Source organism: Enhydra lutris, unplaced genomic scaffold (genome assembly GCF_002288905.1).
Source record: "Enhydra lutris kenyoni isolate GAN:26980312 unplaced genomic scaffold, ASM228890v2 scaffoldscaffold48, whole genome shotgun sequence".
Lineage (NCBI taxonomy): Eukaryota > Metazoa > Chordata > Mammalia > Carnivora > Mustelidae > Enhydra > Enhydra lutris.
Window position 1 is genome coordinate 6299558 of NW_019154132.1, and position 15947 is coordinate 6315504.

General features: G+C 35.2%; 1 protein-coding gene across 1 annotated transcript in view; it reads right to left on the minus strand.

Moving 5' to 3' along the window:
- Window positions 1-15947, minus strand: part of LOC111156704 (coagulation factor XIII A chain) — a 161929-nt gene that overhangs the window by 85782 nt on the left and 60200 nt on the right. Inside the window, exons 5-6 of the mRNA XM_022517741.1 lie at window positions 5645-5763; window positions 2909-3016 (exon numbers count right to left, since the gene is read on the minus strand). Coding sequence (XP_022373449.1) covers window positions 2909-3016; window positions 5645-5763 — 227 coding nt within the window. The remainder of the gene's footprint in view (window positions 1-2908; window positions 3017-5644; window positions 5764-15947) is intronic.

A 15947-nucleotide genomic window follows, 5' to 3' on the forward strand; every position in this document is an offset into this window, starting at 1 on the left:
GTATGTAAACAACAATGGGGATGGAAACAACTACTGTCCAAAACGACCCAGGATTAAACAATCAACAAAATTTAAAGAAAACATTCAGAATGGGAGAAGATATTTGCAAATGACATATATGATAAAGGGCTAGTATCCAAAATCATAAAGAACTTATCAAACTCAGTATCCCCCAAAATAATCTAGTTAAAAAATGGGCAGAAGACATGAACAGACATTTTTCCAAAGAAGACATTCATATGGGTAACAGACACATGAAAAGATGCTCATCATCAGGGAAATACAAATCAAAACTACAATGAGATACCACCTCACACGTGTCATAATGGCTAAAATCAACAATACAGGAAACAACAGATGTTGGTGAAGATATGGAGAAAGAGCAAGAAACAAAGAGAAAATTTGCTTTTTTTAGAAAAGCAACTCTCAAACTGTTGGTGGGAATGCAAATTAGTACAGCCACTGTAAAAAACAATATGAAGTTTCCTCAAAAGGTTAAAAATAAAGCTACTTGATGATCCAGCAATTGTACTACTAGGTATTTATGCAAAGGATACAAAAATACTGATTCAAAGGGACACATGTACCCAGATATTTATAGCAACATTATCAATAACAACCAAATTATGGAAAGAGCCCAAATGCCCATTGACTGATGAGTGGATAAAGAAGATGTGGTATATATAATGAAATATTACTCAGCCATCTAAAAGAATGAAATCTTGCCATTTGCAGTGATGTAGATGGAGCTAGAGTGTATTATGCTAAGGGAAATGAGTCAGTCAGAGAAAGACAAATACCATATGATTTAATTCGTATGTGGAATTTAAGAAACAAAACAGATGAGTGTACGGAAAGGGTGGAAAAGAGAGAGGCAAACCATAACTGACTCTTAACTATAGAGAAACACACTGACGGTTGATGGAAGGGAGGTAGGAGGAGGATGGGTTAAATGGGTGATGGGTATTGAGGGCACTTGATGTGATGAGCACTGGGTGTTATATGTAAGTAATGAATCATTAAATTCTACTTCTGAAACCTATATTACACTACATGTTAACTAACTAGAATTTAAATAAAAACTTGAACCAAAACCAAACCAAACCAAAACAAAACAGCACAGGGTAGGGCCTCTGTCCCCTAATGCCCAAGACTACTCCATTCAAAAATAAAGCCAACTCAAACCAAACCAGCCCTCCCCACCTATCCCCACAGATTCTGTCTAGTTCTAAATCTTATAATTGGGTTATGGATTTTCAAAATTAGAACTCCATAGGCTTTTTGTAACTAATAACGCTCAAGGCAATTTGCATTAAGATTGTGTGCATAACACAAGATTCTACCGCTTCTACTTGGCTAGATGCCACTAGAGAAAGTACTGGGTTAGCTGCTTCATGTTTACTTCCCTCTTGCAGTGGCTTGTGTTAGGCAGTGATTTTTAGATTAGTAAAAATATTCACAACGTGTGAGTAAGCTTAGGCTGGTGAGCATGCCATTTCAGAATGCTAAAGAAGGTATTAGTTCATATTTAACCACTGAGAGCTGTTGTTTCCTTCTCACTGCAAACCTACAATGGTAACTTCAAAGAAAAAGAAAAATGGGAATCTTGTCTGGGAAACAGGAATAGCAATGATCACCTACAGGTCTAATAAATATTGTTATAAATAGTTACTATAAAGAAATTCCTAAGTTCCTTAGAATTCACCATGTTTTCATTATACAATGTGAACTAACTACAAAAAACAAAATTGTCTTAAGAGATTGGCTTTGTCTAAATTTATATGTCGCTTAGCCACCAATAAAAAACAGCACTTCTTAAAAGCTAACCAGAAATTATATTTCACATCATTCTCATTCTAATTTGTTTGCATGAACAATATTGATTTTATTTAACTCCAACCAAACTCAAAGACAAAATTCTTCCAGAGAGTGAATTTGTTTTATAGAAAACTTAAGGAAATTAATAAGATAGACTTGTTTTTTTTTTTCTCAGTCTTCGTATGAAATAGTATACTGCTTAGTGTTGTTGTCAGGAATATTCTGCTCACTGACCAGATTTGGTATGCTTTAATGCACCAAAGGCAGGATCCATATGCTGTATTTATCAGGACAGTCCAGGACTACACAGGACCTGGGCATCACATTTTATCCACTTCACCACCTGACCCCAAACCTTCCTATTAATGATAATTCTATTCCCTCTCCTAGGAGCTATTCCATTGCAGGATCTCTGCATTTTTGAAGATGTTTCAGGATCTCCCTTAGAGAGCAGCATGGAAGGAAGAAATCGTCTAGATTGGGAGTCTGCAGACCCGGGTTTCAGCTGAGGCTTTGTCACTGACAAACTGTTACCACCTTGTTTCTTAACTTGTAAAATGGTATGCATAATGTCTTCCCTATTTATCTCACATAATTAATGTGAAGAATTAACTACAAACTATAAGCTAAACTAACTTTCATAAACTATAAAGCCCTATGGTGAAGTGTTATTATAATAGAAGCTAGGATTTAGACTCATTTACTTCTTTATTCTTATAGTGGGTGTGAAAATGGAGAAAAGCTATATGTTGCAATTTTCTCTCTCTCTCTCTCTTTTTTTTTTGGTGCTCCTTGATATTTCTTTGTTTGATCAACAGATTATAGTTGTTGACATTTTCTCATGGTCACTCCTCAGTCCCAAGGCAAGAGATTCTAAGAATAAGTGGTCTGTGGTATCATGTAATCTATCATCATTTGTCTGAAGCCAAAGAAACATATAGTACTGAGATAAGATTTTGTTTCATAGCATTTGACAAGTCCAGGGAATTCAAATAAAAGTTTAAGTCATCATTTCAACAACTCTTAATGAACTGGCATCTATACTGAGGCAAATGATGTGTAATCAACATAGTAATCAGTAATTGCTTACCATTGCAGACCCAACACGGCTGACTTTGATGGGATTCCCTCTACCAGAAAGATCCATCTGTGCTTTGTCCATCACATACAGGCAAGCGTCAAGCATGCCATCTTCAAACTATTTGGGAAAAATTAAAAAATAAAATGAAAAATATGAAGAAAGAAAAAAAGAGAAACTACTTAATGTCCACTCTGCAAGCCCAACATTCTCTGCCAAAAAAAAAAAAAAAAAGGAAAGCACAGCCTAATGTTTAGAGATGCACATTTCGTATAAAGTAATCACCCATAATCTTTAGTATGAAATATTAAAGTAGGAGGAAGAAAACATCCTCCTTTGTTTTTCAGTAAAATGGATAAAAACTTAAAAGCAAGCTAGAAACATAAATAGAACTACTGGAGAGCTGGTATACTCAAGGATCATGAACTGACTTGAAGTTCTTCAGAAAACTGTGTAAGTTAATTTAGAAGATTTCTTCAACATGTGGGCTCTAGTGCCAAAGGCAAAGGAATAAATGATGTACCAAAGTCAGGCCAAAGTTTTGAGACCTCAAAAATAACACAAATCCTTGCACATCTCAAAAATAAATGGCTCTCAGGTGTGTCATAGGGAGGTATTTCAGACCTGTATACCTTGCATTGATAATAGTAGGACACCTTGTGTCATGAATGATTGTCCAAGTTTTTTCCTCTTTTAAAATAAGGGAGACTCCATCGTCTCTTTGTCTTAAAGTCTTAAAAGACTATCTTTTAAAACAAGGTAAACTCCTCCAAAGAGAGGGCGGGAAGGTCTAGAGAAAGATTACATTATCAAGGGAACAGATTAGAAGTCAGTTCCATTGCAGGATCTCTCTGTTCTTAAAGATGTTTCAGGACCTCTTACAGAGAGGAGCATGGGAGGCTGTTCATAGTTTGATTTCCTTAGAAAGAACTACTGACCCCATGCAACACCAGAATTTTTTTTTTTTTAAAGAAAGGAACAAGGACAAAATAGTAATAAAATAGCAAAATGGGGAAATTTCACCTATACTGGATCTCACTGAATAAGAGATCTGAAAACCTTGTATATCCACCCACATACTTGTGACAGAAACCACAATTTTAATGGCTAATTACTATGTAGTTCTTTATTAAATCTAGTTAAAACACCAACTTTCTGGGGACCCTAAACTGATAAGATGGATGTTATAATGTAAGGGCACTAGTTCTTCAGATATGTAAAGAATTCATTATTCTGGTTCTTATCAAGTACCATCTCTCAGTCTGTGGGACATAAAAGAGTGAACTGGAGAGGTAAAGAGATAGTCACAGGACTAGTTGTTTGCCTGCACCATTGCAAACTACTGGCTTGGATATTTGTTTGGACTAAAAGACCCAAATTAAGGGACTCTGAGTGACAACAGAGACAGATGGTGGCTCTGCTCGAGGGTGTCTACCCAAAGGCTACTCAGCATGCTGGCTGAGGAGAACCCTGATCACTTGGGATTCTTTCCCACTCTTCCCTGTTGCCCACCTTGGTGTCTTCTTTCCTTATTAGCTCTCTACAAAATGTTACTTTGGGGACACAAATAGAATCACACGTAAACATTAGGAATTAGGGCACTAGAAAATAGGCAATATCATGGGTTGTATGTCATTTAGGAGGGGAAGGCTTGCAACCAGGAAGCCAGGCTGGGATCCAAAAACAGGAGAAGAGCACACAGATGAATAGCTTGACAGGACATCAGAAGTGCAGGTGACCAAGGCTGAGCACTGGGCATGCAATTCTCAGGAGTTCAGGTGGAGAAGTGGGTTGTAAAGTCAGGCAGACAAGACAAGAACTAGTGATGACATTGATCCCAATGGCCAGGCTGGGTCAGGGGTAAGGGAGGCAGGGAAAGCTCATATGGAAGTCAAAAGAAGGCATCAGAAACCAAGAAAATATGATGCAACCTGGTGAGGCCAGGTTCCATGAAATCTACCCTCCTGGATACACAGAACGATAGTATACAATTCCAGTCATCTCATCCATACTCTCCGAGAAGGACACACTCATCTTTTCTCATGTTGCTAATGAAGGGTCTTCACGGAATCACAGGACATACATTCTTAGGGGAATATGGCAGAAATATCAGTCACTTTTTCCATTGTTAGAGATATCCAACTGAAATAGTTTGGATTATTGAATATCTTAAATGGAATACTATTTATTATTTTATATCCAAACAGTAATGTGAGATTCTAGTTGATAAAATGTCTCAAGGTAAAAGTCCAGTGGGCGCTTCTTTGATGAAATGGTGATAGTCTTTTCTAATTCTAATTTCTAATTTTCTAGGATCTTATACTAACAACAATTTAAAAAAGGGGATTTCTTTGAGTTGAGAACACACCTTGCAGTATCCTTTGCAGCAGCATCAAAACACTTTACCTTATAAAAAAAGGAAAAAGCCTATTGTTGAAGAGCAAGGTCTAAGCTAATGAGATTTGACTGTACTGGATGCCAAGCATTTCTCACTAGAATGCCATGTTATCCATAGAATCTCTGATCTCGGTTACCTCGTAATACCTGAAGATACGTGCTTTCAGCGGATAAATTACATAGTTGCCTTTCGAAGTCTCTGCTCCTGTGCTGTCGGCCTTGCAGTCTCAGATCCTCAAAAGCAGGAAATTGTGTATGTCTGATATCAACATATGGCCTTGTAGTGATACATGTGACAAAAAAATATTAAGGAAAAATGTCCTTGACAATGACAAATGTTAAATGGCTCACCTGACCATAGCTCCAGCTTCTACTCTTGATGTCATTGAAGTCTCCATAAAAAATAACCCCAATGTCATTCAGGACATATTCTTCCTTTTCTTTCTCATCATCCAGGTACACAGAATCCTCTGCGTCAGAATTCAAAGACAATGACCATTACCAAACCAGACTGCTTTAATATACTTGTAAGTTTGTTCTGGTCCTAAGTGGCATTTTAATCAACTAAATGAAAAACAAAAAAGTCTTTTGTTTCACTAAAGAGAGCTCATTTCCCGATATGTAATTTCGGCAATGGTGAACCTAATCCGTAGCCAAGATCAGCATCCAAAGGATGACATTTGTCAGCAAAATGCTGACAAACTCTGGTTCTTTAAATTCCAAGTAGTACAATTAAATTGACATGTCTCATTAAACATTTTTAGGATTCTGGGACATCAGTAGTTTCAGAATCAGAATTCTGTGATGCAGACACAAATCTGTTACACGGATCAAAAAATAATTTCCAAGCTATTAACATTAATAGGAAACTAGCCAAACTGAAATGATTTTTAAAACAAGGCTGGGATGTGTTAGAAGAATCTAGCATGGTCTGTCCTGCCTGGTGTGTGGCCCAGCATGAACAGGAGGAGACAGGCTGGGGGTTGTCTCCTAACAGTGAGCAATCCTTGTGGATGTGCTTGCTGGTAAGTATGTGTGTCCGACCAGCCTTCCAAGTCAGCTTCTTCCACTGCAAGGGCTTTTCTCCCTGTGGCCATAATCTCAGGAAGGCCACACTCCCCATCTGTCTGCTTCATAATTAGCCTGATATTTATTTCCAGGCCAGGTATGAAAGCCACAAAAGCATCACTAACAAAGGCAGGACCATACAGGTACGCTCAGGTAAATTTGCATGGTTGGAATAGGGAGACATTTGATTCTGACTGGGGACACGGTTTATTATGTTTCTCTGGCTCCCTATTACCTTTTCGGAGTTGTTTCCTCCTCATTCCATAAGACTTTTATCATTTTCTTTGGAGTAGATGTTAAACTTGGCTGCATATTAGAATCATCTGAGTAGATTTAAAAACCTTTGATTCCATCTGGACTGAACTCTAGATTAATTAAATCAGAATTTCTGGGGGCTGGGGGCAAGATCCAGATATCAAGTGCTTGTTTATTTTTTCCTTTATAATTTTATTTATTTATTTATTTATTTCAAGCTCTCTAGTGATTCTGATATGCAACCCAAACTGAGAACAAACGCTCTAGCCCTTTGCTATTCAAAAGAATCATTGAAATACCAATAGCTTCAGCATTACCTGGGAGTTAGTGAGAAATGCAGAGTCTCAGGCCCCAGCTCAAGACCTAAGGAATCACACTCTGCATATTAAGATCTGAAGGGGATTTATGTATACATTAAGGTTTGCAAAGCATGGCTCAGTCCAGCCAGTTTAGATCCCCATTCTGGGTTATATTATAGCTGTGATTAAATCTCTTGGAGACTCCTTGGTTTTATCTTCTCCCCAGTACTTTCTTATATCTTCCTCTTTCTACTCTCTACCTCTTGCCTACTATTTGGTTGGTTTTCTGCAAACACACACACACACACACACACATACACACACACTTACACAGATAGTAATGTCCAAAAACTGCACATATTTAAAGTGTGCAATTTCACAATCAAAATAATACAGTTATCCATCATTCCAAAATTTTCTTGTGTCCCTTCGTAATTCCTCCGTCTGGATTCTCTCTCTGACCTCTCACTCCTACCAGGGAGCCATTAATCTGCCGTCTGTCATTGGAAATTCATTTGCATTTCTTGGAATTTTATATGAAAAGAATCCTCAGTGTGTACTTTTTTAGGGGTCTAGCATCTTTTATTCAGGCTAGTTATTTGAAATTCATTGATGTCATATCAATAGCTCATTCATCCCAAAGCCATTTCATGTTTCCAGGGAAATCAGAGTCGTACGACAAATACTGCAGCCTTCCCTCTTCCCTTGCAGATGTGAGCTCTGATGCTTCACATTGGCCATTCAGGGTCTGGAGACAGAATGCCACGGATTTACCAGTAGTCTGTGCCTAGGCGTATGGCCCCTAAACCAAAGTGAGAGCTTCCTTTCTAAGTGGAACAAACCAGAGACATGACAACTGTGTTCGAGGTCAGTGTTTCTGAGCAGAAATACGAAAGAACACTTTTAAAAGAAAATCTCATAAGGGTGAGTGTGAAGGGGCATTGACCGTTTACATGCATAGTCCTCCACCAGATACAATCAAACACCCTGGAAAGTAAAGGCCACTTTTGCTTTCATCTTTTTATAATAGTGGCTTAACTATTGTGACCATTGTGATAAAAAACATCTTAGTCAAATGGGTTTCAGAGGCCTGTTACTGAGACAGAAATCTCCTCTTAAGATCACTGAGGTCTAGAAGTGCCATTTGGCAATGTGTTTTTAACACGTTTTCATTATAATATGAGATGTTTATAGCCTTGTCCTATAAGATATTAGAAATTGGATTGTATTATAGAGCTACTATAATTTAAATGGTTGGTATAAAAATAGATTAATGGGTCTAAATAGAGAGCTTAGAAATAGATGTTACTGTATGCATGTTTCTATGAAATCAATATATGATAAAGAAAATACTATAAATTAAAGATGACTGGAGTGTTTATTAAATTCAGCTGAGAAAATTGGCTGGTTGTGAAAAGTAACTTCTCTGTACATCAAAATAAATTGAAAATTAATTTAAAACCTGAATTGAAAAAGAGAAAGCATAAGAAATTTAAAATAAAAATAAAAAATTGAATATTTGGTCTCTAGATGAAAAAGTTTTATCTAAACAAAAATAATAGAAAAAATTTTTAAAAAGATTTAAAAATTTTTATTATTTATTTATTTATTTATTTCAGAGGTGGAGAGGGAGAGTGAGTGTGAGTCGAGGGGTGGGTGGATGGGGCAGAATGAGAGGGAGAGATACAATCTTCAGCAGGCTCCACACCCAGAGCAGAGCCCAATGCAGGCCTTGATCCCACAACCCTGAAATCATGACATGAACTGAAGAATTAGAAGCCCAACTGACTGAGTCACCCAGATGTCCCTCAGTGTTTTTTTAAATATAAATATAGCTTTTGAATTTCAGATATAATGTAATTTAAAAGTGCACTAGAGAAATATTTGCAACAACAGAAAACCGTAGCAAATTTTCCTTATACATAAAGAATTCCAATAAACTGATGAAAAAATCAAAAGTGCTTTTAAAAAGTCAACAAAAGGAAAATGGTTTCACAGAGAGGAAATGGAAACAGAAAATAACTTTATAAAGACAATTTTAACTGAGTAGTAACCTAAGAAGTGCAAAGGTTTGCAAGTAAATTTTCATCCACAAAAATATAATTTCAATCTATTTTTATTCTTTTACAGATAATATTTTTTAAGTTGGCTTTAAGGTTTGGTTTTTTCTTTGAAGTTTTGACATTTAAACAGTTTGCATCTAGGTGTCGGTCTTTTTTCATTTACTAGGTTTGATATACTCTGATCCTTTATAGTTTGACAATATGAGTTTTTCTTTAGCTCTGGGAATTTCTTTCTCTTTTATCTTTGACTATTTTCTTCTTTTTATTTTTCTGTATTTTCTTATAATAAAATGCCTTTTAGGCAGATGTTGAACTTTCCAGATAATCTCCATTCCTCTTATTCCTCTTATCATACTTCTCTATCTCTCTCTGTCTCTCTCCTTCTTTGTCTGTCTCTCTATATATGATATATATACATATATATGTATTATATAAGAAATATATGTATTATATAAGAACGTATGTTAAGAAAGAATATCATCAGCACTTCCAGAAGAATTGAGGAATTCCTGGAACAAAAAAATGGTTGAATGAAGTATGGTATATAATGAACAGCTATATAAAAACATTGGAAAGATCTCTATATACTGCTGTGGAAGAATATCCAGGATCTCCTTAGGCAAAAAATAGTGCACAAAAAATGTATAAAGTTTACTGCCTTTTATTTAAGAAAGAAGGGAGGTAAATAGATAGCTAGATACATATTTATATACATTCACATATGTGCTTATATTTTTAAATGTAGAGATAAGCCAAAAATTAACAAAATTATTATCTAAAGTGTAGAAGGGATGGTTGGGAGTTAGACTATCTCTCTAAAGTGTCTCTAAAGTGTCCTTGACTTTGGGGTTACATAAATGTTTTGTAAAGTCACAAAACAAAACTAAATAGAAATAAAAGACAAAGCAATTTTTAAATAAATGAAGCAAAAATGAAGCAAATGAACATGACTGTGTAAATAGATTAGTGGATTAACCACAGAAAACTATTTCAAGTTACTTTAAAACAGAGTAATTTCACTATATATCCCCACTATATATTCTTTACCATAAAGAAAAACTGTAAAATAACTATATTGTTACTAATAATATTGATATTGCTATTTTGAAATAAATATAACATAAGCAATCATGTTAATGACATTAGAAACCAAGATCTGCAGGATAAGAGAAAAAATGCATAAGCAAAATCAAATAAATAAAATTTGAAATCTTGTATTTTAACTTCAAGCAACTTATTACATAATATTCCTTTGCAAATCATTTTAGATTTAGTGTTATTTTTCCTCAATTGCTTTACTAACTTTTTTTTATATCTGGAGGGAAAGGCACTCTTTCATTTTTCTTTTCATAATGACTTGCAGGCCTGATACGATACTTAGTACTGTACCTGCCAGAGACTGGTATTTTAACTCTTGCTGCTACCGAGTAAGAGCTGGACTGATTTTGAATAAGAATGAAAGGATTAAAAAATCTGATTTCAAAAAGAAGTTTTCTTTAAAATCTTTGTAAAATGGGGGCATCTGGGAGGCACAGTCACTTAAGAGTCTAACTCTTGAATTCGCCCAGGTCATGATCTCAGGATTGTGAGATCAAGCCCCACATCGGGCTCTACACTGGACATGGAGCCTGCTTAAGATTCTCTCTCCCCCTCTCTCTGCCCTTCTCCCTCACCCCACCCCCACAAAAAACCCCCAAATAAATAAAATCTTTGTAAAATGGCTGTAAGACTGACTCATCCTTGGAAAGCATCATAACTGATTGAGGTTTACATGGTTGCTGGCCCTCCCAGCTCCAAACATTTCTGTAAGTTACTGTGTGCCCGTGATTCCTCTTTTAATCTTATATGCACACTCATTTCCTTACTCAAGAGAAAGAAAAACATATTTTAAAAAAAGAAAAAATGTGGGGTGCTTGGGTGGCTCAGTGGGTTAAGCCTCTGTCTTCGGCTTGGGTCATGATCCCAGGGTCCTGGGATCGAGCCCCACATCAGGCTCTCTGTTCAGCGGGGAGCCTGCTTCCCTTCCTCTCTCTCTCTACCTGCTTCTCTGCCTACTTGTGATTTCTGTCTGTCAAATAAATAAATAAAATCTTTAAAAAAAAAGAAAAAAATGTATTGAATAAATAAACTTAATATATAAAATTATTAAATACTTCTTTAAATAGTGTAACTTAGTCATTACAGTATGTCAATGATAAATTCAAAGAACTTTTTTTTTTCCCCTGAAAATGCTACCTGGAGACTATTTTGCAAATGTAGGTGTTTTGTAAAATAATCTTGAAAACATACATTGACATGTTTTTGGTCAGATTGCATTAGGCTTAATTTGTTTTGTTTTGTTTTTAATTTGAAAATGACTTTAGTATGGATTAATTCCATGGTTGCCATATTCTGACATTAAGAGATGTATATCAGAGCAGTAATACTTCAGAAATATTAATGAGTATAAACTTTGGGGGTGAGGGGCTTCTGTGTTTCTTCTCTGCCTATCCTTGTCAATTAAGGTATTTTTTTTCTTGACTCATAAATCCTTTGATGCTTTTAGCCATAAATTAGCCTTATAAAGCTATTTTTGAGTATAGTTTTTGTGGAAAAAAAAATTCGCTTTGGTAATAAATTTTCCAAGCTGAACTCACTCTAGCAAGATATTTTTCAGTTCTTTTATTTTATTAGGCTCTGCACTTTTTCTGTAATATTTTGTAACACTTGACTTTTTTGTATTTTTGCCACTTGAAAGGTTGGTGTAGTTGGTCTGTAATTAAGTTTCAAATTTAAAACCACTGTTAGTTTTGTAATCAAAATATAGGTATTTTCGTCTTTGTACGTGTCATTCCACCTACAGCTCTACCTGGAATCCCATTGATCTTCTAGCTACCATTTATTTCTTCACAGTTCACAAATGAAGAATATGAAATTCAGTGAATGCAGTTACTAATCCTGTTGGGGAATGACTCTCATTTAACCAAAATTAAAATGTATTTTCACTAAAATGAAGATACAAGTTGATGATACACTCTGAAGTTGGAAGACCTTCTCACTTAAGACTCTGAAGTGATTTATTCAACTAAGTTCTAGGTTACTACTCTTTACTTTGTTCACCCACTGGGGATTGTGATTTTTTAAATGTTGAAAGATGGCCATTCTAATGACTGTCAAATATCCATTTTAGGAAGATATAATATGAAAAATTTTAAAAATATGTATGAAGGAAGAGACTGGTTATCTCTTCCCATATTGTTGTGCTTATTCTCTTATGGTCTACAAATACATTTTTGGAAGTTTGCTTTCATCATAATTTTTCATCAACAAATATTATTATGAGATTTTTTTCCATTTATACTAGTCCCTGAAATACTATGAAGTGTTTCAATCAGAGCATACTATGATAATCAGAAATCTAATTCCATTAAAATAAAATGTCAAACAAAAGAATTTTTAAAAAAATAAATTTAAGTTGAAAATATCAGTAATAGCTCATGATACATTTTCTCTTTAGAAACCACATTGTTAAATTCTATCCACAGAAAAGAAATAGAAAAAACAACCAATATAGTAGCAATGAGTCTCTCGAGCCTGGACTATGGTCTCTAAGTACCATTCCATTCCCTTCCCCCTTTCATACTAGAATGTACTCAGGTTCCTATGAGAAATGACTCATTACAAATCTGGGTAAGGAAATGTACAAGACCAGCTTGAAATACTTCTTCTTACCAGAAAATAAAGAGGCTATTAAAGATTCTAGGAGTCATGACAAAGGAATCAGAAATAAACTTGAAAGCTCCCACTGTCCAAGAATAAGACAATTCTAGTATCAAAAAATAAGTCATCACAAAGTATTAAAAAAATCAATATTCATAGATTTATAGTAATTTTAAAAATTCATTGGTTATCTTTGCAGGGTGCTAAAAACCAACTCATTATTCTGATAACTTAGAAATAAGGAAAGGGACACATATCTAGACTTCTTATATGAATACTTCCTCAAGACAACAAAATAATTGATGTTAATAGATGCAGAAGGAATGGTAGATTAGAATATTGCCATTTTGCAATCCCTAATGAAATAAAGAATCTAGGCTAAAATCATTTGTTAAAAGGCTAGTGGGGAATTTCATAATGGATGTAAGACTGACAAAACCTGATCCTATTGATAACGCTAAACATCACTAAAAGAGGGGCAACCAGACATCATGTATCTCCTGATGGGATGGATGCCCTGGGAAGTGTACAGCATGACTTACATAGTATTCTTGCTCTACCTTCTTATCCCTAACACAAAAAGAAAATGATTCTCTTGAAGATAAATCTGATTGAGTCTCAGATCAAACTAACCACTTAATAAATAAGGGGCTAGAGGAATGTTACATGACACCAGGTGATAGCATAGATACAGCAAAATCTTGATAACTATTGAATCTGGGACATATGTAAGTAGATATTAATTGTACTACTTTTTCTACTTTTGAGTTGTTTGAAAGTTTTAATAATAAAAATAAACCCTGCTGAAGAGCATAAGAGAACTTGAATAAATAAAAACATTAAAGATGTTTCTAATTGCATATGAAGATTCAAAATTATAAAAATTTATGAATTCTACCCAAATTAGTTTCTATATTAAATGAAAACCCAACCAAAATTCCACTCATACTTTTTTAGAATTCTGCATGCTGATTTAAACGTTTATCTGAAAAGACAATGCGAAAAAATAACCCAAAAATGAAATGTTGAAAATAAAGAAAAATGGGGGGAATTTCCCCATGGTAAACTGAACTTTGGTTCTAATCCATCTGATCCTGTATCCACGCTTTTGTCATGTAACTACTTATCCTTCTTTCTAAAGGTAGAACGTCCCCCTTTTGACTTTGGGGCTTACTTTGGCTGAAAGGGTGTTGGTTGATGTGATGCAGGCAGGGGTTTGAAATGTGCTTGCATACTTGAGCATATGCTGTTGCATTTCTGCTATCACCATGAGAAAAACATATCCTAGCAAGCCCACTAGCCACAGGAGGATGAGACACACATGGAGCACGGTATCTCTACAGTGGGGTGGTAAGGAGTGGGACCTCTCTGGCTATTCTCAATGCAGAGCTGGCCAGTCCATTCCAGTCTACAGTGGCCCAACCACAGACAAGCCAGATCCATGAGATAACATGCTTGTTGTTATAGACCAGTGACATTTTCTGGTCCTCTCTTAATGAGCATTACTGTGATTATAGCCAGCTAAAACAACGCTATAATGAAAAACTGATTTTGACATAGTAATAGATAAATACATGAATAGAGCTAAATGTATATTAAAACTTAGTAGATGATAAAGATGGCATTTAAAATCAACAGGTAATGATATATCTGATCAATAAATGATGCTTTGATGACTGGCTATTCCTGTGGGAAAAAATTTTCCATAAGATCTTTTTCTCCCACTAACACAAAATTTATCAATAGATTTAAAAAGATTCATGTGTGTCTCTTCCTGCCAACCCTTAATTCACCTAAATTGTCCCAGATATGAACAGGTCAAGAAATGCAATGTTCAATATATATATACAAAATGTTGAACTTCATTAATAATTAGAGATATATGAATTAAACCATGAAATGTTAATGTATTACCAAATTTTGTCCATCATGTTAGCAAATATTAAAACAAATGATAATACCTGGTATCAATGAAGGCATGAAGATATGAATATTCTCTTGTGCTGTGCTGTATTATAAACTGCAGCAGCATTTTTTTAAAAGATTTTATTTATTATTTATTTATTTGACAGACAGAGATCACAAGCAGGCAGAGAGGCAGGAAGAGAGAAAGGGGGAAGTGGGCTCCCTGCTGAGCAGAGAGCCCGATGTGGGGCTTGATCCCAGGACCCTGGGATCATGACCTGAGCCAAAGGCAGAGGCTTAATCCACTGACCCACCCAGGTGCCCCTACAGCAGCATTTTTAAAGGAGTAATTTGGCAGTATCTATGCAAATTCAAAATGTGAATTGATTTTGACCAAGCAATGCCATTTCTAGATATTCATTCTACAGAAATATGTCTGTTTAACATCTATGTGAAATATTCAATATAGCACAGTATACTATAGTGAAAATGGGAGGAAATTAAAATATTTGTAAGCAAAAGACCAAATTGATTATGGTACAACCACACCCAGTAGTCATTAAAAGGAATATGTATGTACTGATATAGAAAACTTTCCAAGATATATTATGTAAGGAAGTAAAGTATAGAGACATTGTATAAACAATGTCCCCTATGTTTTGGGAAAAAAAAAAACTCTATAGAAGTATATATGTAAAATTATAGCAAAGTATCCAGAACAATACAGAAATCAAGAAAGTTAAAGTTAACAATCTAGAAAGTTAAAGTTTTCTAAGGAAGTGAGGATCAGAGAGTAGTGAGAAGGAAATTTCACTTTTTACTGTATGTATAACTACATGTGTTATTTGAAAAGGACATTCAATTAATTGAGGGCAATTCAATTAATTGTCAGATTAAAGTTAAAATCATTCAAAAATTCATCAAGGGGTGCTTGGGTGGCTTAGTTGGTTAAGCAACCAACTCCTGGTTTCCAGTTAGGGTTGTGAGATTGAGCCCTGTGATGGGGTCAGTGCTCAGCATGGAGTCTGTTTGACATTCTCCCCCTCTCCCTCCCACCTCTACCCTACCCCCTGCCCATGCATGTGTACATGCACTCTCTCTCTCAACTAACCAGATAAATAAAATCTTTAAAAAATGCATTAAATGGATGGAAATACACCAAAATGTTAACAGTGTCTGTGATTTGTAGATCTCTGAGTTCCTTTCACGCTTCCATTATTTTTATTCTATAAGGCTTTCATCATTAGATGAGAGTTTTAAGACATTTTTAAAAAGTTTGTTTTAAATGTTGCATTTCAGTGATGCACCTATTTAATAAGAGGTTATGTTCAGCTCTTAAATATCAATTTTTCCTCCTTAGTAGAT